The following is a 25,072-nucleotide window of genomic DNA, read 5'->3' on the forward strand; positions in this document are numbered from 1 at the left end:
GTGGTGATGGTCTGGAATGTGCTGCCTGGGAGGGTGGTGGAGGCGGGTTGCCTCACATCCTTTAAAAAGTACCTGGATGAGCAATTGGCACGTCTTAACATTCAAAGCTATGGGCCAAGTGCTGGTAAATGGGCTTAGGTAGGTAGGTCAGGTGTTTCTCACGTGTCGGTGCAGACTCGATGGGCCAAAGGGCCTCTTCTGCACTGTGTGATTCTGTGATTCTAAGGAGCCTTAGTGAGTTGCTGTAGTGTATCTTGTAGATGGTACACACACTGCTGCCACTGTGCGTCGGTGGTGGAGGGAGTGAATGTTTGTGGATGTGGTGCCACCACCACCTTCTCAAGGGCAATTAGGGATGGGCAATAAATGCTGGCCCAGCCAGTGAAGCCACAAATTGTGGATGAATAAAAAAAATCAAGCGGGGCTGCTTTGTCCTGGACGGTGTTGAGCTTCTTGAGTGTTGTGGGAGCTGCACTCATCCAGGCAAGTGGGGAGTATTCCATCACACTCCTGACTTGTGCCTTGTAGATGGTGGACAGGCTTTGGGGAATCAGGAGGTGAGTTACTTGTAGTACTCCACTAGTTACAGCGTGTCAACCCGAGGGCCTTTATGGACCAACCCAAAAGGCTAACATCCCCGTCAATCATCGCAGGTTGCTAAGGTGGCAACAAACCCCGCCCTTTCGCTGTTGGCCAATAAAACAATCCTCACCCGGCAGGCCTGAAAGATGATTGGTCGATCCCGCTGCCTGTCAGCTGCCCGTTGCTAGGAGGCGGGTCGGTACCTATTTAACATTTTTAAGACGTGGTTTTTTTTGAATGTATTCGGCTCCCCCCCCCAACCTCGAATTAAAAGTTTCCCGGTTTCTTCGTCCCCCCGCCCCCCCACCTCCCTCCTTCGCTGAGACTTGGGATTGAAAGAGTCGCCGATGGGAGGCTCTCAGAGCGCGGCGCTTCCCGGCGGCAGGACCGAGGGATTTCATGTTCTTCGGGTACGTGTGCCTGCGAGGGGGGGGGGTGGCGAGGGGGAAATCGAGCTCGGGGTTGGGGCTGAGGCCTAGTCGGCCTTCCAGCTTCTTAACGACCGCCGCGGATTTATTCTCAACTTTTTTTCTTCATGTTGTTTAAAATGTTGTAAAATGCTTGTAATCTTCGCCGAGGGGAAGTTGTTTTTTTTGGGGGGGGGGGGTGGTTGTTGAAAGAAATGAACCGTTGAATTGTACCACCTCAAATGGCTGGTTCCTCAGGCTTTTGTCGAAGCATTGGCTGCAGCTTCCACTTGCCTTGAATTAAGTGAACAGCCTGGAAATTTTTCTGAAATGTAAATCACTTAAAGAGCCTGATGTCAAATGTGTAGCTGTATCTACTCTTTTTTAATGTATGGACAGTATTTTTAATAGTGTAGTTTATGCATTGTGTATTTTAAAGAGCTTAGATGGCTAGCATGTGGTTCAGAATAATGCCGACAGCGGGGGTTTGATTACTATTCTGGCTGAGGTTGACTTGGGACTGCCCCCTCATCCTGCCCCTGAGAGCAGAAAGCAATGGCAAACCAGCACCAACAAAGTCTGCCAAGAAAACAGCCCAGGATGAAGCATCAGCAAACAATGAGCCAAGAACCTGCCTTCGGGCAGAACGCACAGATATGTTCATCGTATATTCATTCCCACAAATGTAATGTTTACATCTAATTTATATAATCTACCTCCTTTTTTATTCATTCATGGGATGCGAGTGTCACTAGTAAGCCCAGCATTTATTGTCTATCCCTAATTGCCCTTGAGAATGTGGCAGTGAGCTTTCTACATGCATTGCGGTTATATACAACTGAGAAACTTGCCAGATCGTTTCAGAGGGTGGTTGAGAGGCAACCACATTGCTGTGGGTCTAGAGTCACCTATAGGCTAGACTGGGTAAGGATAGCAGATTTCCTTCCCTACAGGACATTTGTGAACCAGATGGGCTTTTACAATAATTCTGTAGTTTGATCATCATTGCTGCTGCTGGCTTTTATATTCCACATTTATTTAATGAACTAAATTCAAATTCTCCAACTGTTCAAGGTGAAATTTGAGCTCATGTCCCTGGATTATTAGTCCAGTAAAGTAACCACTTACATCCATCTCTTTCTGTCTCCATTCCAACCCTGTAGCCTGAGCTGTTAATGTTTTCATTTCTTTTCCTCTACAAAGTACTCTACTGCTCAAGGCACAATTCCACCCCCTGCCCTGTCCCTCTTTTAGATTTTGAGCTGGGGGAAGATGGTGTCGTCCTGTGCATGGTGCTGTTACCAGAGCCAGTCGGGGCTTGGACTAAAAATAAGTTCGCAGGTCCCAACTGCTGGGCTAGGTAGTATGTAGATTAGAGTTTCTTCTTGGGTGTCTTACATTTTGTAGCATACAATTGCAACTGATCACTATTTGTGTCAATAAATGTTGCAAGATACTTTAACAACTGATGTTACCCCTTTTAAAATAATTGCATTTTAATGCTAGTAATCACGTTAGTAGGCTGGTTTTCTTCCTGAACTCGCTGCTGTAGAATAGCTCATTGTGCTTTCAGTGATGCCTCTGTTTTTGTCCTAAATAGATGGAAAGTTCCTGACGTGGCACTTAGTACTGCTAGTGTCAATCCATTAATGTTGGCCTAGTTCCAGGGAAAGATACTTATGAAAGGAAGATGAAATGAATTACTTCATTTTGCTGCACTCCACATCCAAAATACACTGGAGCTACAAAACATAATCCTAGATTCCTAAGTACAGTAGGAGGTGCATTGTGCCTGTGCCAGCTCTTTGAAAGAGTTATCCATTCTTCAGCTCTTTCCCTGCAAAATGTCCCTTTTATATCTCAGTTCCTTTGGAGAGTTAGCCACTTTCATCAACTTTCGGCCCATTTCTTTCTAATTATAACCCATCACTATGTTTATGTAATAAATCCCTCGCCGCCTGTCATCCTTAATCAGTGCCCTCTGGTTCCCAACGCAGCCACCGGTGGAAACAGTTTCTCCCTGTTTATTCTACTAAAATTTCTTGGAATTGAAGGCCTCTATTAAATCTCCCCTGCTTTCAGGAGAGCAATTCTTCCCTAGGCTCTCCACATCATTGAATTCCCCCATTCCCTGATTCCATTCCAGCCATTCTGCTTTGCACCCTCTTCAAGACTTTGGCATCCTTCCTCTAGAGCGTTGGTGCCCAGAATTGGACTCGATAATGGAGCTGAGGCCTAACCTGTGATTTATAAAGGTTTGGCATAACTTTCTTGCTTCTGTACTTTCTGCCTCCTATTTCTAAAGTTCCTTTTTAACAACTTGTCCTGCTACCTGGTGTTAAATCCCAGCTGTTTGACTAGCATCCTTCAGGGTAAGGGAACCTGCCACCCGTACTTGTTCAGGCTGACATCACGCACTACATGGATAACTTTTAATCCCCTCTGAAGTAGCTGAGGCAGCCACTCGACCACTTAAAAAGCACAAACTCCTATTATTGGTGCATCATCATAAGGACTGCAGCAGTTCGAGAAGGCAGTTCACCATCAATACCACTTCATTGCAAGCAGAGATGGGGGCAGTAACTGCAGCCTTGTCAGTATTGTCCACATGCTGAGAACAAACCTGAAAGATACAAGTTTGTGGGGAATAAAGGGGTTGTAGATGCTGTCAAGACTATCAGTAGCACATGTGTAAGTCGAACTTTACTGAAAAATAAGCAACATAATATTTTACACAAATGATTAAATTGAAGAGCTGCAAGTTGCATTCTTATGCTTAGTGTTCCTGTTGTAGCCTGTCAAGGTTAGATCAGACTCAAACTGTAACATTGGATCAGAATTGGCTGTGCTCTGTTGCAGTGATGATACAGTTTTTAGCTCCTTGGATTTTGCTGTTGGAGACACTGACTGGTGGGGAGGGGTTTGGTTCCTGGGGCAGGGGTGTGGTGTGTGGGCTGACTGTGATGGGAGGAGTTTAGATTTGGGAGTTTGTGGGGGGGGGTATGACTCCACAGGAAGCCAATTGTGATGGAGATAGGTATGGGTCCGTGCTACTGGCTGGCTGGCTGGCAACATGGTTCCATGAATGGGGGCCGGGGTAGCGGTTCCATCGGCACTGACTAGCTTGGGGAGGACAGAGGGGTGGGGGTTGTGGTGGGGAGGCCTTGTAGTTTCATGGGTACTCATCGAGTAGATTTACACATTATTGACAGTGTTACTCGAATCATTTTGACTTTTTTTTCAGTTGGTGAAAGCTTTGTTAGCAGATTTGAGTTAATTTGGTTTTGCATTTTTTCTTGACTCTTTAGTAACAAATGAAGCTAAGAAACCTTTTGAATGCTTGCCCCAGCAAGTTTCTTAGTGTTGAGTTTCCAGTTTAACTGCTGTTAGATAAAGCACTTGTAGCAAATTGTAGTAACACAAGAACATGTTTGCTAGTTTCAATGTGGCTCAGCCAGTGGAACAATCACCTCAGGATCAGATGTTTGATGGCTCAAATCTAACACTGGGAATTGAGGATGTAATCTTGATTGACTTGTAACTCCCAACTTCTTCTCTGGTCCACTATCAGCAGTGACCTTGCTGGTTTTGTCGACCTGCCGAAGAGCTGCTTTCTCCCCCCCGCACCAGACCCCTTGCTTTGGTGCCCTTGTCCTCTCTTGCTCCCTCTCCTCTATCAAGTCCACCTCATCCAGAGGCTTGTGGCTTGGGTCCTGTCTTGTGTGATGTTTCATGCTGCTTCCAACCCATCCTCATTGACTGCTGGCTGGCTGGTCCCCCTGTCTATAGGCTCTCAAATCCTTGTCCTTGTTTCAAATACTCCAGTACCTTGCTCTATCCTACCTGTGCAATCTTCCAGCCTTTGTCCCTGAATGCGCCCTCTGGTTGCTCCCCTCCCCTCCCCTCCCCTCCCCTCCCCTCCCCACCCCTCCATTGCTGTCACCAGCAGTGCTGAACTTTCAATTGTACCCCAAAATTCTGCTCAAAATTTCCTCCCCCTTCATTCTTCTCTTTTGCCACCTTCAGTAGTCTTCTTAAAACCTAGTTATTGGGTCATACTTTCTAATGCCTTCCCTAACAGCTCTCCCTTTCCTACTTGGCTCCTTTGAATCCCCTCTACTGTAAAAGTTGTTGCAAGGGATTGCTGCAGTAATCCAATTGCTGTCCTTCATGTTAAACTGAGGTCCCATCTGCTGGTTCAGATTGGTGTTGAGGATCATGTGGCACTCTTCGATGAAGGGTACTTGGAGCGCTGAACATTTTCCCTAAGCTAGCAAAAAACAGATCAATTGGATGTCAATCCCATTGGACATTTATCGTTAGCAGAATGAGTACCTCGTTTGCTAACATTGCACCTCTGTGGTAATTCATTTTGTGAAGTGCTTTTGAGATATTTTAATTCATAAACTGCTGTGTAACTGCAAATATTTATTGAACTGATACAATTGTACAGTTTATTGAAGCAGTGTGTGTGTGGGAGGATGCAGGGGAGAAGCTTTCTGTTGGATTATTGTGACCTCCTGCAGCACAATGAAATCATCTTGGAGAGTGCACAGGAGCAGTGTTACCGTGTGGGGAATTGTCAAATAGGGGACAAGAATAATTTGCATATGCTTGTTCAAGAGGATGCATAACCTTTTTTAATAGAACTTCAAGTATTGAATCACTAAAGGAGTAAAACATCGTCCAGGACAGATAAGCAAGCCAGTGGAGCTGAAACTCAGCACTGCAGAACACCGGAGCAAGGAACAGCGTCAGACTGGATGTGGTGTGACTTAATGTCAGCCTGGAGTTGGAGGGTTAAATTTACCAAAGCTGTGAAGTTGATTTGTTTCCCAGCTCTCCTGAACTCGGAAGTGACACACCCCAGGCTAAATGCCAAGTGGAATTTTCCTGTGTGGATTTGATTCCCTCTTGTTAGGTGATGAGAAGGAGAAAAAAGCATTTTTAGTCTAACATGCTCTCCCCCTGTCTTCTTAAAAAGAAAATTCTTATCCTGCCTATCTGAGGAGAAAAGCAGCATTGAGCCCTGCAGTGTTGGGTTTCAGAGCTGGTTAAGTTGCAAAAGCAGCATTAAGCAGCATTCCTCTTGTTATTAGACTGTGATTCAGACCTTCCACTGAGTCCAGGTTGAGTTGGAACGACTGGGATCCAATTATGTCTCCTGAGTGTCTGTTTCCCATTTGATCATGAGCCAGCAGGATGCTAGCCATGGCTTGATGGGCAGCAGATTGTTGCCTCAGAAGGTTGTGGGTTCAAATTCCACTCCAGAGACTAGAGCATGGAAATCCAGGCTGGCCCTGCGTTGTCAGAGGTGGACAGTATTTATCCCTCAGCCATTATCACACAAAAAAAACAGATTATCTGGTCATTATCTCATTGCTGTTTGTGGGAGCTTGCTGTGTAAAAAATAGCGGCTGTGTCCTTAAATTACACTTTTAAAAAGCCCTTCATTGGTTGTATAAATACAATTCTTTTCTTTTTAAGTTGGTTTTTCTTTCTTTCTACCTCACTCCTTTCTCCTGGCAGTAGTGGATTGTTTCTCCACTGGGTGGAAGGCACAAAAGAATGTGTCTTCATTTTGCACAGAAATGAAGACACCCTTGCTTAAGGAGTCGCTAGAGAAATGAAAGCCTTTCAGCCTTGAAAAGAGCAACTGTGTTCTGTAACGGTGCTTTTGTGCCTGTTTTGGGATAGTGCTGTTTGTGCACCTGCTCTCCCACTTTTTCATTTGGATTAGGGAATCATAGGATGGTTACAGCACACAGGGGGGCCATTCAGCCTGTTGTGTCTATGCAGGCTCTCTGGACGAGCAACTCATTAAAGCCCACTCCCCTGCCTTTTCCCCATTACCTTGCAAATGCTTTTGCTTCAAATAATTATTCAATTCTCTTTTGATTGAATCTGCCTTCACTACACTCTCAGGCAGTGCATTCCAGATCCTAACTATATGTTGCATAAAAGAAGTTTTCCTCATGTTGCTGCTGTTTTTTTTTGCCAGTCACCTTAAATTGGTGTCCTCTGGTTCTCGACCCTTCTGCTGATGGGAACAATTTCTCCCTCTCTCTATTCTGCCCAGACCCCTATGATTTTGAAAACCTCTATCTTCTCATCTTCAAGGAGAACATCCCCAGCTTCTTCAGTCTATCCACTTATCTGAAATTCTTCATATTTGAAACAGTCCTATGGATGTTTTCTGCACCCTCTCTAATGCCTCACGCCCTTCCTAAATATGGTGCCCAGAAATGGACATTGCTCTAGTTGAGGCAGAACCAATGTTTTAGAAAGTTAATCATAACTTCCTTTGGTGCACATAAGGTTCCATGTCACTGTTGCTTCTTTTACTGATCTCCTTAAATCGGTGTCCTCTGGTCCTTGACCCTTCTGCCAGTGGGAACGGTTTCTCCCTATCTACCCTACCAATCTTCCCTTGCTCCTGCCCCCCCACCCCTTTAGAATTGGACCCTTTATTTTAAACTGCCTTTCTTTGTTCTTCCTACCAAAATGAATGACTTCACACATCACTGCATTAAATTTTGTCTGCCCATTCCACCAAACTGCTTATGTCCTCTTGAAGTTTATCACTATCCTTTTCAGAGTTCACATATACTCCCCAGTATGTGCCATCCAGATATTTTGAAATTGTGCTCTGTACACTATATGCTGAACCCTGTCTTTACATGGCCCTCCACCAAAAGCAAATGTGTGGAACTGGCTCTCTATATTAACATAAGACAAGTGAACTGGTTTTAGTTAACAGTTCAGTTGTAGACCCATGTTTTAGTGGGTCTAGAGTAGTGTCTGTTTCTGAAACTTGGACTCATTCCACTGTGGTGGTGTGGGGGTGGAGGGTGGGTGCCTGCTATGTGAAGTTACCGGTACATCTGGAGTGTTGTAAATACTGATGAGGGGAGACAGCCATGAGGGAAGCTGTAGTCTACATTAATTGAACCTTTCACCTGGTTATAGAAAGACCTTGTTACATATGGGTCCTAAACGCTGAACTCACTTCATTACTAAAGCATTGCATTACAACAATCTGTTAATCCTGTACGAGACATTTTCCGAAAGCTGTGACATTGATGTTCCATTATTTGGCAGCAATCACTTGCCTATGTTGCTGGTAGTTCTCTGAAGATGAAACTTCAGCGAACCATATCTTTATCGCATTTTCCCTGTAGAACTTGGCTGGTCCATGCCATCACAAATTGCCTCAGTTATTTAGCTGTTGTACCTGGCTGCAACAATGGACCTGAGCTACAAGCAATGCATGTTCATTGTGTGAAATTGTTCTTTTCATAGCTTGCATGACACTTCACCTTAATTCATAGACTTATTTCATTGAAACATACAAGATTCTGGAGTGGTTTGACAGGGTAGATACTGAGAGCTTGTTTCCCCTGACTGGGGAATCTAGAACATGGGGGCACAGTCTCAGGATAAGGGGCCGATCATTTAGGACTGAGACAAGGAGAAATTTCTTCAACTGGTCGTTCGGTAGAATTTGAGTATTGCCGAAAAAGGACATTTTGTCAAAGCTTTTTGTCTTGCACTCATCGGGTCAATTGGAGGAATACCAATGTCAGGGTAAGCAATGACTTTATACTGTATGAGATGAGAGTGCTAGTTGGTTGGGAAGTGGACTCTGGTAGAGGCGTTGCCCCTGAGGAATAAGTGATAGCCATTCACTGGTTCATTGCTCTATCACTTATCCCTCAGGGCAATGCCTTGACCAATCAGTCAAGCTGCCTGGTTTAAAATTTTAAACAGTGCTTGGCAGTTAACTGTCAGTCACCATTAAGTGCTGCACTCTCCATGGCAACACCTCTACCAATCAGTGTACTTGCCAACCAATCAGCAGTCTCTTCACATACAGTATAAAGTTGTTGCTTCCACTGACATTGGCATTCTTACATTCATCAGGACAATTGCAAGATGAAAAGCTTCGACAAAATGTCTTTTTTCAGCAATACTTAATTTCTCATTCAGAGGGTTGTGAATCTTTGGAATTCTCTACCCCAGAGGGTTGTGGATGCTCCATCATTGAATTAATTTAAGGCTGGGATAGATGGATTTTTGGTGTCTCAGGGAATCAAGGGAAATGGAGTTGAAGTCCAAGATCAGCAATAATGGTGGAGCAGGCTCGACTGGCTGTATATCCTACTGCCCCTATCTCTTGTGTTCTTGTAGTTTAGATGCAGGAGTGATCAAGTCTCATTCAGTGACTGATCTTGTCCTTAGGTGCTAAACTTCAGAACAGGCTGATTCTTCTGAGACCTTTGATCTTACTTTTTCATAGATGTGATACTAGTATGGCGAGCCTGGAAAACAAATGAATAAAACTAAAGTTGAACAGCCTTTGTGCCAATAAGTCTTAATTTTTCAAATGTTAATATCTCAACTTTACCTTCCTAACTCTTGATGATTGCTAGGTCTGTGCCCAGAAAATTAGTCTTTTGAAAGCAGATTCAAACAGCTGCACTGTCTGTTCAAGATGTCCTGTTGCATCTTAATATTCTCAGCCAACAGATGTTGGGGGTCCCCTGCTCTTTCTGTATCTCGCATTGCAGGCTGTGGCCCTGAGTATACTTGCTGGATTTAGTAAAACTGCCTGCCACGAAAGCCTACTTTAACTGTGTCTTTCTTGGAGTTAGTGGTCTCAGTGGACTCTCAAGGAGAGATTACACAAAGAAGGATTGTATTCCTTAGAATTGAAAAGCTTAAGGGTTGATTTGATAAAAGTTTTCAAGATATTAAGGGGAACAGATAGGTAGATGGAGGCTATTTCCACTGGTTGGGGGAGTTAAGGACTAGAGGGTTTAGTATAAAAATTAGGGGCAGATCTTTCAGGACTGAAATTAGAAATCGTTTCTTCAGGCAAACGGCAATTGATAATGGTTCATTTTAAATCTGAAATGGATAGATTTTTGTTAGCCAAAGGTATTAAGGGATATGGGGCAAAGGTTGCAGATCAGCCATGATCTCACTGAATGCAGGCTAGGGGCTAAATGGCCCCCTCCTATGTTGCTAGTACCCACTAAGCACAAAAGAAGGTAGAATATTAGGAGCTGCTTGTGCACGTTTGAACTTCAGGCCTTGGTCAAACCCGTGGACTGAAATGTGAAAGAGACGAGATTAGCACATGGGGGATGTTCTTGAGATGGGAATATGTATAAAAAGAAAGATACTTCAGATGTTCTGTTTATTTAAATCCACATCTTTTAACTGCAAAAAATAAAGACTGGTCAGTACTTTGTGATGAAGTGTTTTTCCTTTGAGCAGGTGCAGGAGAACTCCCCAGGGTACTGGGCTGGGCTGGAACCGTTCTTTGATTTTATCATTTCAGCAGGTGATACGAGACTGGTGAGTTTATGTTCTTGGTGTTTCCACGTAGTAATTTACATTTGAAGCTTTACTGTATCAATAGCAACGTTCAAAGCCGCTTCAGAAAAGCTATGTAAAAAATCTTATATACGCTCTCTTCCTGTCAATTAATCCTAGTTTTCTGCTGCCAACTTTTTTTTGTTCTTTTCTGTCAGTATTAAATTTACCTATTTGTTTAACTGACCTCTCAGTTCTCTAAGTTATGTAACACTGTTGTTTATTGATTGCTGCTACCTTCCTGATGTATCACCAGCATAAGCGGTACTGTTCTCCATATCACCATCCACTTTCGAGACCCTTAAAATCGAGCCACACGCCCGATTCTGCTTGCCATCACTTGAGGCTGCAAAGGCTGGAGCTCTGCTTACCTTGGCGTGTCATAACCTCTCAATCCGACCTTGTAAATGTTGACTTCTCCTCCTTTTATGCTGTAGTCAGACCGCTTTAAAAACTGCATTCCCAGCCATGGCTGGTTTTAAGCATTTCAATGGCATTTGACTCGGCTGTGCAGAAATCCTCTCGGCCCATTTGGGAGAGCATGGGGTGGCAGGATGAGGATTACTTGAGGGTTTCCCCTGAGCATCAATCTTGTGTGAGTGAGCTGAGTGTTTAACTGACTTGCCAGAAAAATTGGTGGCTGCCTATGTGTTCAGTGGTTTGGGGGAGGGGAGCACAATGAAATATCTTTTTTTTTGAGGCGCTGGCTAATGAAAACACCATTGGCTCCTGACTTAGAGTACTACAGTATAGAGCCTTCATTTCCTTGTTGCAGTTCTGGCATGTTGAGACGTAAAAGCAATATAATCAAGTTGTCCAGCACCGTTTTGCAGATCTTTTATTTATTCTTGGGATGTGGGTGTCGCTGACAAGGCCAGCATTTGTTGCCCATCCCTAATTGCCCTTGAACTGAGGGGCTTGCTAGGCCATGTCAGAGGGCAGTTAAGAGTCAACCACATTGCTGTGGAGTCACATGTAGGCCAGACCGGGTAAGGACAGCAGGTTTCCTTCCCTAAAGAACATTAGTGCGTTTTTAACGACGATCAATCATAGTTGTCATGGTCACCATTACTGAGACAAGCTTTCAATTTCAGATTTGTTAATTGAATTTAAATTCCACCAACTGCAGTGGTGGGATTTGAACCCATGTCCCCAGAGCATTAGCCTGGGCCTCTGGATTACTGGTCCATAGAGTGATAGAGGTCTACAGCACAGAAAAAGGCCCTTTGGCCCATCGAGTCTGTGCCGGTCAAACAAGTAGCTAACTATTCTAATCCCATTTTCCAGCTCTAGGCCCACAGCCTTGTATGCCATGGCATCGCAAGTGCACATCCAAATACTTCTTAAATGTTATGACGGTTTCTGCCTCTACCACCCTTTCAGGCAGTGAGTTCCAGATCCCCACCACCCTCTGGGTGAAAAAATTGTTTCCTCTCATTCCCTCTAAACCTCCTGTCCCTTACCTTAAATCTACGTCCCCTGGTTATTGATCCCTCCACCAAGGGGTAAAGTTCCTTCCTGTCTACCCTATCTATGTCCCTCCATAATTTTATACACCTCAATCATCCCCCTTCAATCTCCTCTGCTCCAGGGAAAATAACCCCAATCCAATCTCTCCTCATAACTAAAACTCCCCAGCCCAGGCAACATCCTGGTAAATCTCCTCTGCACTCTCTCTAGTGCAATCACATCCTTCCTATAATGTGGATTCCAGAACTGCACGCAATACTCTAGCTGTGGCCTAACCAGCGTTTTATACAGTTCCACCTCCTGCTCTTATATTCTGTGCCTCAGCTAAGAAAGGCAAGTATCCCATATGCCTTCTTAACCACATTATCTACCTGTCCCGCTACCTTAAGGGACCTGTGGACATGCACACCAAGGTCCCTCTGATCCCTGGTACTTCCCAGGGTCCTACCATTCATTGTGTATCCCCGGGACTTGTTGTCCTGCCCAAGAACGTCACCTCACACTTATCCGGATTAACTTCCATTTGCTACTGATCAGCCCATCTGACCAACCCGTCTATACCCTCCTGTAATCTAAGGCTATCCTCCTCACTATTTGCCACCCCACCAATTTTCGTGTCATCTGTGAACTTACTGATCAACCCTCCTACATTCAAGTCTAAATCGTTTATATATACCACAAACAGCAAGGGGCCCAACATTGATCCCTGTGGAACCCCACTGGACACAGGCATCCAGCCACAAAAACACCCCTCGACCATCACCCTCTGCTTCCTGTCACTTAGCCAATTCTGGATCCAAGTTGCCAAATTGCCTTGGATCCCATGGGCTCTTAACTTCATTATCAGTCCCCATGCGGGACCTTATCAAAAGCCTTGCTGAAGTCCAAGTAGACGACATCAAATGCATTGCCCTCATCTACACACCTGGGATTACTATCTTAGCTGAAGTATGGAACTTCTGAAAGCGCAGCAATGGATTCTCCTCACGACTTCTTGGGGTGGTACCCCTGTGCAGCTTTATCCTGGTTAGTGCTGTAACTTAGACTCTGAACTTTGTGCCACCTTGTTGTTTCTTCCATGAGAAATGAAGCAGTTGCCTTTCTGGGTGTTTGGAACATTGCCCTATGTCAGCAGAGCATATGCTGCTTTGTATGACACTTAGCTTCTTGATTACGATTTTTACTGAAGTCAGCTAACTCAACATAGACTAGGATCAAACTTGGGGCCCCCTTAGTTATACAGTAGTGAATTTGCCCAGTTGGTAATTTCTCTTTGTTTTTCTTTCAGGATAAAGATGACAACGCGCTGAGGGATCTGTTACTAGGCCATGTGGAAAAATCTCTCAAAATGGCCATTTACAACACTAAGACACAGGCTGTTCGGGAAGTCAGCGCGACACCCAGTAACCTGTGGGGTGGACAGGGGCTGCTTGGAGTTAGCATTCGGTTCTGCAGTTTTGAAGGAGCAAATGAAAATGTCTGGCATGTTTTGGTATGTAAAATGCTCCCCAATTATGTCTGAATGACTGTTCGAGTTACATAGCTGAGCTACTTGAGTGTGAGCTTGGCTACAATGGTGTCATTCCATCCTGAAAGCACTGCAGGAAGGAATGGTAATGGTTTCCTCTTGGTGATATGAGGAGACATCAAATCCATATCAAAGTGTGATAAAATGCTTAGCAGAAGAGTTTACAAAATACATTGTGTTCGCCATGCTGTCACTAATCCCTGTAGCTCTTTATAATAAAATTGCTTGGTGTTAGCAGGAGGGACACTGTAACCATGCAGGCACTTTTCCTGCAGTGGGGAATGCTTCTTAGTTCAAAGTCAGCCTTGTGTTTTCTCTCTCTCTCTCTCTCTCTTCCCCCTCCACCTCTCCCCAAGCCATGATTTTCCTTCTGAATACAGAATTGTGTGGTGGGAGAAAAAGTTTTTGGTGAGCAATGTAGGGGCCAGTAGGATGAGGGAGGACTGAAAAGTTGCCAAGAACAGAAGCAGCTGAAGGAAGAAACCTGCAGACAGATCAGCTGAGAGGAAGGCAAAGGTAGTTGGGGAAGTCTGCCCTTGCTGGCTGGTCGTCTGCCTGGCAGAGCACAGGTGGCACCTGCAGGCCCCTGTACTGAACTCTGGTAATAGTGTCCCTACCTGCAGGCTGATCTTTCTATACATTCAGGTGGCTGGTTACTTGGCACCATTGATGGAGCAAAACATGAAATCATCTGGATAGCTAGGCCCTGCTTTCTATAATTAGAAATTGTGAAAAGCAAGAAGCAAAAGACTTATCTAGCCTCCTCCCCACACCCCTCCAAGAAGGCATTTGATTCCTTAGAAAAGCAACAATTCAAGCTTCCTCTTATCCAAGAAGAGGCTGAAATCTTGATTATGCCCAACTGTGGCATGGTATTTTGGCCAGTAGGTTGTCAGAATAAAGCTATAGATGTGTACTGTAAACTGGGAGAAATAATCGACCCAACTCAACTGTTGAAGATTTTGCCTAGTTTGGCTAACATATTTAGGATATTGCATTGCAGACCTTATTTGTTAAAGTTTCATTATATAGATAGCCGAATAACTAATCGGATGGAGAACAAAACTGAAATAGAAAGAGAGAGGCATACATTTATATAGTGTCTTGCATTTGTATAGCTTCTTTCATGACCACCAGACACTCGGAGTGCTTTCCAGCCAATCAAGTACTTTTGAAGTGTGGCCACTGTTGTAATGTAGGAAATGCGGCAGCCAATTTGCGCACAGCAAGCGCCCACAAGCAGCAATGCAATAATGACCAGAATTTTTTTTTTCTTTTTGGTGAAGCTCTTTGAGGGCGAACTATTGGCCAGGACAACAGCGATAACTTTTTATTTTGTTCTTTTCATGGGCTGTGGTTGTCACTGGCAAGGCCGGCATCTGTTGCCCATCCCTAATTGCCCTTGAACTGAGCGGCTTGTTAGGCCAGTTGGGAAGGCAGTTCAGAGTCAAATCACATTGCTGTGGGCCTGGAGTCGCAAGTAGACCAGACCAGGTAAGGACGGTAGATTTCCTTCCCTAAAGGACATTAGTGAACCAGATGGGTTTTTACAACAATCAACAATGGTTTCATGGTCACTATTACTGAGACTAGCTTTTTTTCCAGACTTTTAAAAAAGTAATTGAATTTGAGTTCCAGCTGCCATCGTGGGATTTGAACACCTGTCCCCAGAGTAACAAGCCTGGGCCTCTGGATTATTAGTCCAGTGACATTACCACTACACCACCATTTCCCCTGCTCTCCTTTGACATAGTGCCATGGAATCACCTGAGAGAGCAGAGCTTAGCATCTCCTCCGAAAGTTGGCACATCCTGACGCTGCAGTGTCAATCTTGATTTTTATGCTCAAGTCCTGGCGTGGGACTTGAACCTGGAGCCTTCTGACTTGGGCTAATGCTGCCAATTGAGCCACGGCTGGCAAAGTTGTAACTGGTGGGCGAATGCAGTGTTGGTACATCAGTACGTGGTTTGATGAGTTGTGGGGCATATCTTGTGGACTGTTAATGTCTGATGGGGATGTATTTTCCTTCTTGGCTATTCTGTGGGCCAGAGGCTGAGTGCTTTCCCTCACCTCCCAGCAGCAATTTTCAGAGCAGCTTTAGTAGTGGTTAAGGAGCAGGTTTCCTGTTCATTTACCTGATTAGAAGTAAAGACATTGCTGTTTGCGAACCATTGCTGTGCACAAATTGTGTTTCCCACATTCAGTGGTTGACTATACTTCAAAAGCACTTCATTGACTGTCAAGTGTTTTCATTGAATCACAGAATTGTTACAGCACAGAAGGAGGCTATTCGGCCTGTTGTGTCTGCACCAGTGCTGTGAAGGAGCAATTTACTTAGTGCCACTCCCCTGCCTTCTCCCCTACACATTCTTCTTTTTCAGATAATAATCCAATTCCTTCTTAAATGTCAATTGAACATTACTTCTTTGGCCAGTTACCCAAAATCTGTGTCCTCTGGTTCGCAATCCTTCTGCCAGTGGGGACAGTTTCTCCCTATCTATTCTGTCCAGGCCCCTCATGATTTTGAATGCCTCTATCAAATCTCCCCTCAACCTTCTCATCTCCAAGGAAAACAGCCCCAGCTTCTCCAAACTATCCATGTAACTGAAGTTCCTCATCCCTGGAACCATTCTTTTCTGCACCCTCTCTGCAACGCCTTCAAACCCTTCCTAAAGTGTAATGCCCAGAAGCGGGCGCAATTTTCCATTTGAGGCCATTTTGGGCCATCCTAAGGCCCTGAAAGGCACTACAGAAATGCAAATTCTATTTTTTTTTTCTCTTCTCCCCTCCCACCCACCCACCGCAAATTCGATTTGAATTCTTTGGACCACTGTGCCACCTCTTGTTGGAAAGAGGTAATGGCAACAAAGCTACAATTTTGCTTTTATATACTGAGCTGTAATTTGCTGTGGCTGGACATATAAAGGCATTTACCATTGGTTATATCCTTGCACGTTTAGGCTTTTTAAATATATTGTGTGGCAAATTGCTGAAAGTGTGAGCTGATAAATGTCGCAGCAAGGGGAGTCAGGGTATCCTGGACCTGAGTGAACAGGGTAAGCAACTGTGTAGCTCCTTAAGCAATCACGTTAAAGGATTGTGGAATTAACAGTGCAAGGAGTGAGAAAGAAGTGCGAATTAGAGTGGGTGAACTCAGTATCAAATTATACAGAAAGAGGGACTGAGATTGGATTAATAGAAAGAGAAAAAAAAGAGCTGAAAGAAAAGTTAATTTTTTTTAAAAAAAGCTACTTTAAAATTTTATACATATTAAAATCTCCAGTGATTAAAACTTGAAGGAAAGAGACTCCACATTTGCAATATCTCACTGTCAGCAAGGTTAACTGGCAGTAATTAACGCTTATCATGCTGTTAACTGTACTTGGACTGGAATAGACATGGTTTCACTTTCTGTGGTGAGCTTAGTTGGAATCTGCTGTGCAAGTGTGGCAATTTCATGCCCTATTTGATGCTTTTCAATGGTGAGGCCGACACAGATGTCATTTTTGCTGAGCTCACGATGGAGCGGCACAACTTGGGCAGCAACTCTTAGATACGTGAGTCTAACCACACATCTGCTCTTCACTTGAAGTTGTACGCTTTGTGTGTAAATAACAGCATGTGTCATAAGCCTTACTGTTGTTCTGGCAGCAAAATCTGTGCCATTGTCTAGTAGTAAAGTGTGTGTAGGCATCTGTTTTTAAATAAGGTGTGTTTATGTAATATAATTTTCTGATCTCTTTTGAAGATGGTGACATTTGCCTGAATAATAATAATGACTGCGTTCCTGCTTGGAATTGAATTTTTAGCAGCCCACTTGTGTCTTTGATTGAGTGACTGGTAAAGTTCCTTGGGTATTATGACTGGGCAATCTCACTTATTGAGAGAGCTTGGAGTGTAGCCTTTCTGTAAAGCTGGCTGGTTATAGAAGCTGAATCAATTCCCTCTTATTTTAAAATAGCTTCCTGCAGTGACTTGAGTGGGTAAAGGAGTCATTGAGCTATACAGACTGCAAGGTACCAAGTTTGATCCCTGGTTTCTGCTGAGCCAGTCGGGTGAGAGGCACAAGCACTATAATTGGATGCTAGACTGGGGAGGGGAAATATCAGCTAGGATTCCAGTATCTGCAGGGAAGTTTACATGTGTAGAACCTCTGGTAAGGACAAGATTGAATTGAACTGTGCTGCTCTGCCTCTTGTCAAATTGCTGGTTGATGCAGGCTGCATTTACTCACGAGGAGCCACTATTTGGGTCATATACCAAGAGGGAACAATTGGCAATTTCTTAAAAAAAATATATGAATTCTCTTGGGTAAGGTTTTTAAGAGTTACTCACTTTATCTGTCTGTGTGAGTATGTTGTTTGTATTTAAATCTATTGTGGTTTTTCTTGCAGGAAGTGGAGCCCAATTCCCCTGCTGCACTGGCTGGTCTGAGGCCATACACAGACTACATAATTGGAGCTGAAGCCATTCTCCGTGAGGTAGCTGCAAAGTGTTTCCTTTTCCTCTTGGGGAGGACTATTGGATTTATACATGTAAACCAACAATGCACTTTCGAGACCCAGTATGAATAGCCTGTGGTGTGCAAAAATATGTTCCTTGCTAAGCCAAAGTTGTCGGAGTAAGTATTAAACTATGGAAAGCACAAAAGCAAAAGGCTATGGGTACTGGAAACCTGAAATAAAAATAGAAAATACTGGAAATACTTAGCAGGTCTGGCAGCATCTATGACCCTCTTGTGAAGTTGGATTCTAATGAACCTGAAACAGTAACGCTTTCTCCACGGATGCTGCCAGACAAGCTATGGAGAGTCTCTGATTTGTAAGTTAGTTGCTCAGTACACCTTATTCAGTCTCTGCCAGGATCAAGTTGTGAAATATTTGTTTTCATTACCGTGGCCTCTGTCTGTTAGGCCATTAAATAACCAGAGTTAATCAATGCTCCCTAATGGCTTTGTTGCATACTCAGTGCAGCACTGAGTTACTGGGGGCAACCCTGCCATACAAGAGGGCACTTGGCTTTTCTGTGTCAGGCATACATACTGGTATGTACTTGGACTCCCGTAATGACTGATATTTCAATGCACTTATCCCTATAACTGTGTGTGCTGCACATATTCTTATTTTACACACCTGATAAATAATATTGCACCCTAGCAGGGAGGGGAGACACAAACTGGAAGTGATGAGTGCTAATCCATTACCTCCCTATTTTGTCTTTGTTTTGGCTTCTCTTTCATGATCCTTTCTGTTCATTGCACTTGTTATTGTATTTGCATTTGATTATTTTTTCAGATTAACTGAAATAAGATTGTGACCCCTCTTTCCCATCCCCACGACCACAATCTCTTGCTGTCATAGGTAGCTGTGCTTTGTTCGCTCCTGATTTACTAGTGCTGCTTATACCTTGCTAGGTTTGGCAATGGCCCATGTAACCCTATGGTAGTCAAGCTACCCCATAGTCAGTTTTTATTTTAAACAGTGCACTATGTGAAACAATTAGTGGGCATTTCTTACCCAAACCAAGTGGTTGCTTTTTTCAGTGCAAAAGTGTTGGGGCAAAGAGGAAAAGCTGTTCATTTATTGTGACTCTTTGTTAATGAATACATCAAGGAGGGAGTGAGCTGGAGCACTGATTTACCCATTTGTTTTTATCTTTCTGTTCCAGTCTGAAGATTTGTTCTCTTTGATCGAATCCCACAACGGAAAGCCACTAAAGATCTATGTGTACAACACTGACACAGACAATTGTAGGGAGGTGATTATCACGCCTAACAGTGCATGGGGTGGAGAGGGCAGGTACGACAGGGTCAGATTTACCTTTTTTAAACCGCCAGTGTAACTTGTCAGTGTAAATGCCTTCAGAAGGATCGTACCTGATCCAGCTGAGAATTCCAGTGCATCAAACTTCTGTTAGGCAAAGCGTTAAACGGGGTTTGATATTCCTCTGATGTCTGTTTTAATTTATTGGAGATATCAGTTAGGTATGTAAGCTAAAATAATAGGTAATTTTATTATTAAATTTTGTTTGCATGTATTCACTTTAAAAATTATTTTTTAAAAACGTCTTTTCAGATTACCTCAAACAGTGACTTCAAAAAAAATGCTCAGAATCCAAGTCGTGTTGAGACTTGTTCAGCCCTTTTTGTTTTATGTACAGCCTGTGCTTTTCCATTCTGATATAACCTGAGAATGCCACTCTACAGCCAAAGGTTCTAGGCTACAGTTCAGCTGTGATTAGCATATATGTGTGTTGACAGCTCTGATACAGTAGCAGATAAGAAAGATCCAGACAATGGCAATGTAACAAAATGGCAGACAAGTAAATACCAGCTGCTCCATCGAGCCTGTTCCATTGCGTCATGATGCGATTGATCATGGTGACCCCTCTCCTCCCTTTCCCCGCCCCCCCACCCCTGACTGCAGTCTCCCAGAAGAGGCAAAAAAAAACACCTAGGTGAATTTTGGGTGGGGTGTGAGGGGAGAAATCTGACCCCTGAAGTTAATGAAAACAAGTTCCAGGTGATCAGTGGCCATGAGACATCTTGCCCAATGCGCACACCTACTCTTGTAAGCTGCAATACCAGCTATAGCTAGGAAATTGTGCTTGAAGCGAATCCCACTCTGCACGAGGCAGTAACTTGTTTCAGTCACTAATGACCCTTTGCAAAAAGAGAAACTTACTGACATTTAACCTTGTTCCCTGCTTATGTAACCTGTGTGCATGCCTCCTGGTCCTCCCTTGCCTATCTAATCCTTTCATTATTTGAAAGACCACTGTCCAATCTTCTAATTTACACTTTTATGAAGTAAAAAGACCTACCTCACTCAATTTATTGTGATAACAATGGGCCTTTAAGCTGCATATCAGTCTAGTGGCCCCGCTCAATCTTTCTGTATCACCTACCATATGACTGGATCAAAACTGCACATCTAGTATGAAATCTGACCAAGGTTTATTATAGGGACGGTATAATTCTTTTATGCTTATTGGATTGTCCTAGTAATGTATCCAATAGTCCATTTGTTTTTGCCACAGCCTTATGGCACTGATTGTGAGCCTTAAGATGAGGCCAATTAGGGAATAAGGAATTGAGGCACAGGGCATGAACTTTTGTAAAACAGTGATTCAGCTTCAACTAGACTATTGTGTCCAATGCTAAAGCCATCACATCCTTCCTAAGGGTACAAAAAAGATTTATGAGAATCTGATGAGCAACTTCAGTTATGAGGATAGATTGGAGAAGCTAGGGCTGTTCTCTTTTGGAGAAGCAAAGGTTTAGAGGAGAGTTGATAGAGGTGTTCAAAACAACAGCTTAAAGTGTCTTTTGCATAATAAAATAACCCAAGATTTTTCACAGGAGTATTATAAAAACAAATATGACATCGAGCCACATGAGATATTAGGTCAGATGACCAAAAGCCTGGTCAGCAACATAGGTTTTCAGGAGTGTCCTAAAGGGGGTAAGCGAGGTAAAGAGACTGAGAGGTACTGGGAGGGTTTACTGAAGCTTGGGGTCTAGGCAGCTGAAGGCACAGCCACCAATGGTGGAACAGGCTTGGGAGTCCAGAATTAGATGAGCGTAGATATCTTGAGAGTTGTGGGGCTGTAGAAGATTAAAGGTAAAAAGGGCTAATGCCATAGAGGGATTTGAAAACAAGGATGAGAATTTTAAAATTTGACATTGCTTAACCAGGAACCAATGCAAGTCAGTGAGCACCAGGGTGATAGGAGAACAGGGCTTGGTGCAAGTTAAGATGCTGGAAATAGGGTTTTGGATGATCTCCAGTTTAGGGAGGGTAGAATGTGGGAGACCAGACAGGAGTGTGTTGTAGTAGTTATGTCCAGAGGTAACAATGGCATAAATGAGGGTTTCAGCAGCAGTTGAGCTGAGATGGGTGAAATCGGGCAATGTTACGGAGATAGAAATAGGCAGCCTCAGTGGCATAGATAGGTCAAATATGACACTAAGATTGTGAACAGGTTGGTTTAGATTGTAAGTTGTCAAGAGGAGGTAGAGAGTCTGCAATGGGATATAGACAGGTTAAGAGTGGGCAAAAATTTGGCAGATGGAGTAAAATGTGGGAAAATGTGAACTTGTCCACTTTGGCAGGAAGTATAGAAAAGCAGTATTTTAAGTGGCGAGAGATTGCAGAACTCAGTGGTACGGAGGGATCTGAGTGTCCTGGTACATGAATCATAAATGTTAATGTGCAGGTGCAGCAAGAGATTAGGAAGGCAAATGGAATGTTGGTGTGTATTGCAAGGGGAGTGGAATATAAAAGCAGGAAAGTCTGCAGCTATATAGGGCAACATCTGGAGCACTGTGTACAGTTTTGGTCATCTCGTTTGGGGGGAAAAAAAAATAAAGGTCATAGTAGATAGAAGCAGTTCAGAGAAGGTTCTCACAACTCATTCCTGGAATGAAGAGTTTATCCTATGGAGAAAGGTTGAACAGATTGGACCTATACCCATTAGAGTTTAGAAGAATGAGAGATGATATTGAAACGACATATATAAGATCCTGAGGGGAGGTTAGATACCGGGAGGATGTTTCTGCTTGTGGGGGAGGCAAGAACCAGGGACATGGTTTGAGAATAAGAAGTCTCCCTTTTCAGACGAAGATGAGGAGATATTTTTTCAAAGGAATTCTCTTCCCCAGAAAGCAGTGGAGGCTGGGTCATGAATTTATTCAAGGCAAAGCTTTGATTGACAAGGGAGTTTGGCTTATTGGGGGGGCAGATGGGAAAATGGAATTGAGACCACAACCAGATCAGCCATGATCTTATTGAATGGCGGAGCTGGCTCAAGGGGCTGAGTGGCCTACTCCTGCTCCTAAGTCCATGCTCCTATGTTTTGTGAACTGATAAGGCATGTGGTTTAAATACTTTGCATATGCCTTTTCTTTTCCAGTTTGGGCTGTGGGATTGGCTATGGATACCTGCATCGGATACCAATCCATAAGCATCTAACCGAGAGAAAGATATCACCGGTTCTCCGAACTAGCCTGCCTTCGAGTCCCATGGTAAGCACCATAAAAGGTGGAGTCACGGAAGCAGTGTGTCTCTGCTCGTACCTGAGATGTTTCCTCTCGCTGTATTAAAGCAAGTCAAATTAAGGTGGCAATTTTATGGATACTTTTTTGTCTGGTAACTTTTCGTCTTGGCAAGTTCATCACTATCCTTCAAATGGATCTTTCTGTGACCTGTCATCATGGTCCGAAGTATGTTTGGCTTTGATGGACTTAAACCAGGGCCCTATTTACCTAGTCTGTTGGTTCAGCTAGTAGCACTCTTGTCTCTAAGTCAGAAGGTTCAAGTCCCACTCTAGGACTTCAGCATAAAAATCAAGGCTGACACTCCAGTTCAGTACTGATTACATTGCTGTTTGTGAGAGCTTCCTGTGTGCAAATTGGCTGCCACGTTTCCTACGTTACAACAGTGACAACGTTTCAAAAATACTTCATTGGGTATGAAGTGCTTTGGGGTGTCATGTGGATTTGAAGGCACTGTATAAATGCAAGTATTTTTTCTTAACAGCAGGAGCTCTTCAGGTGATATGACCATCATTCTTCCCCAGTCGCTACTGCTTATATTAGCCACTCATCCAGTTGGTGTTTATGGGATTTTGCTGTGCGCAAAATGGCTGCTGCATTTGCTGACATAACTTGTCAGTGCACTTCAGTGTAATTTATTGTATATGAAATGTTTAGTACATTTCTGGGGGAAGTGTTTGATAGGGTCTGTATGTAGTAGGAAATGAGCAGACCATTTATAGTATGTTTGGAATGGAATAGATCAAGCAGTGAGAGATGTTTAATGTAGGGAGATAAGTCATGCACCTGTGGAAGGGGAAAAACAGTGCAAGAGAACAATTTTTATAGGAAATGACATTGGAGATGGATTAGAGTTTAAGTCAAATGTTATTAAACTGTCTTCACAGTAGTGATATGAAGCACTGGTTTGTCCTCTCCTTCAATATTAATTCAATAATTGTATATGTACAATTATGAGGAATATCTTGGTTTGGTGAGTGCATAAAAAATTCAGTGCAGTCCTAAGGGAGTAAAGAGTACTATGTTGTCTGATTATGATGCCTTTCAGATCAGATGCTAAATTGAGATTCCATGACATTATTGAAAGAAGCACAGTGGTGTCCTGGCCATTATTTATCCATCAACCAACGTCGCTAAAATAAATTTATTTGGTTATTATCACATTGCTTTTAGTGCAATATTACTGTGCACAAATTAGCTGCTTCGTTCTTGAACAACTAATCGTGACTGCACTTCAAAAGTGCCTGTAAAGTCATGAGGCTGTAAAAAGTGAGGTGTGAATGCAAGTCTGTTCTTTCTACATGGAGATTTTCTTTTCTCCGTCCTGTATAGTCCACTGTTTCTCAGCATATTGGTACGTTGGTATGAAGTATGATGGGCAGCCTAGTCTCCTGGAGCTTGCTTGATTGCCTTCTGGAATTTGAGACATTGATGCAGCCTAGCAGCCAGCCTGAGTGGCCATTCTTTGTGTGTGACCCTGGACTGTTGAATATCAGCCGTCTATTTGACAATAGGGAGAGCGGGAAGATGAGAGTAGCTGACACAGCAGAGACGAGAATCAAACCTGACACCGCCTGCTCTATTTGTTGCAAATTGAGCCATCGGTAAGCTGTTGTTCAGACTGATTCAATATCAGTGGCAGTTGATTGCAGTGTGTGCGTTCTGCCAGCACAGCAGACATGGTTTGGCTTTGCAAGGTTGGCCCCCTGTACTAAAACACTGAATGTGGAAAGGCATACTGCATTGCTGGTGAATTTAGTTTTGTTGCCTGGCAGAATGGAGGTTTGAAGGAAAAGGACTGCTTCATTTTGGATGGTGCCATTGAAATGATGATCCAGGCGATGTAGTCATAGAGGGCTCCCTTCTTCAGAACAGAATGCCTTCCTGTCAAGAACAATGTATGAAATGTACAATAACTTTCTGCGCTCAAAATGGTGCCAAGGCGCAAAACGCAATGCTCTGCGCATCAAGCAAGGAACATCCCTAATCCTGCAGGGAATTAGGACCAAAGTATGGGCGCAAGAACAAAGTGGAATGAGATCTTTTCTATTCTGCCTATGGTATCAAAATGATATCTGGCAGTAATGGTTTCTATAACTCTCCCTTTTGGATGTTTTCTACACGTAGAATATATCGTATGTGAAATTTGTATTGGTCAGTTAACTAACTGAATCAGTGCCCATTTGTTGTTTTTTTCAGGAGGCAAAGAAACCAATGGGAGTACAAGTGAGCCTTGGGAATTCATTCTGCCTGAAACAAAATGTGCATTTTTATCCTCCCTCTCGTGTTGCCATGTTAGTAATGACACATGTGGGGTTGTGTTCTAAAGTTTCTTTTCTTTGTAGGTTCCTCTTTCAGCTCCAAGTGCTCCTGCAATGAGTAACATGCCCTCAGGTCTGCCAAAGGAGCTGAGCGATCTCAGGCTGGGAACAACATCTCCTTCAGTCACAGGCACATTCACACCAGGTACTGGTAGAATTACGTTAATGGTGCATTTACATCACAACTACTTCAGGTAGTGATTTCAGCAGTGCTGCCGAAATCATCCCCATTATAAGTTGCAGGTAGATTTCTACTGTACTATATCATGGATGGAACCAGTGACAGTGATGCTAGGGATGTCCTACTGATACAATGTGCCCTTTACCT

The 25,072-nt window shown here is 43.5% G+C and overlaps 1 protein-coding gene across 3 annotated transcripts in view; it reads left to right on the plus strand.

The window, feature by feature from the left end:
• The first annotated feature begins 829 nt into the window (after window positions 1–829).
• Window positions 830–25,072, plus strand: part of LOC121273322 (Golgi reassembly-stacking protein 2-like) — a 44,719-nt gene continuing 20,476 nt past the window's right edge. For 2 of the 3 annotated variants that reach the window (XM_041180457.1, XM_041180459.1), the window contains exons 1-8: window positions 830–992; window positions 10,272–10,352; window positions 13,129–13,332; window positions 17,763–17,849; window positions 19,036–19,166; window positions 22,282–22,393; window positions 24,623–24,649; window positions 24,769–24,889. In XM_041180457.1, the coding sequence (XP_041036391.1) occupies window positions 930–992; window positions 10,272–10,352; window positions 13,129–13,332; window positions 17,763–17,849; window positions 19,036–19,166; window positions 22,282–22,393; window positions 24,623–24,649; window positions 24,769–24,889 (826 nt within the window). In that variant the 5' untranslated portion in view covers window positions 830–929. The remainder of the gene's footprint in view (window positions 993–10,271; window positions 10,353–13,128; window positions 13,333–17,762; window positions 17,850–19,035; window positions 19,167–22,281; window positions 22,394–24,622; window positions 24,650–24,768; window positions 24,890–25,072) is intronic. The other variant, XM_041180458.1, reaches the window with a different exon arrangement.

The sequence above is a fragment of the Carcharodon carcharias genome, chromosome X (genome assembly GCF_017639515.1).
Source record: "Carcharodon carcharias isolate sCarCar2 chromosome X, sCarCar2.pri, whole genome shotgun sequence".
NCBI lineage: Eukaryota > Metazoa > Chordata > Chondrichthyes > Lamniformes > Lamnidae > Carcharodon > Carcharodon carcharias.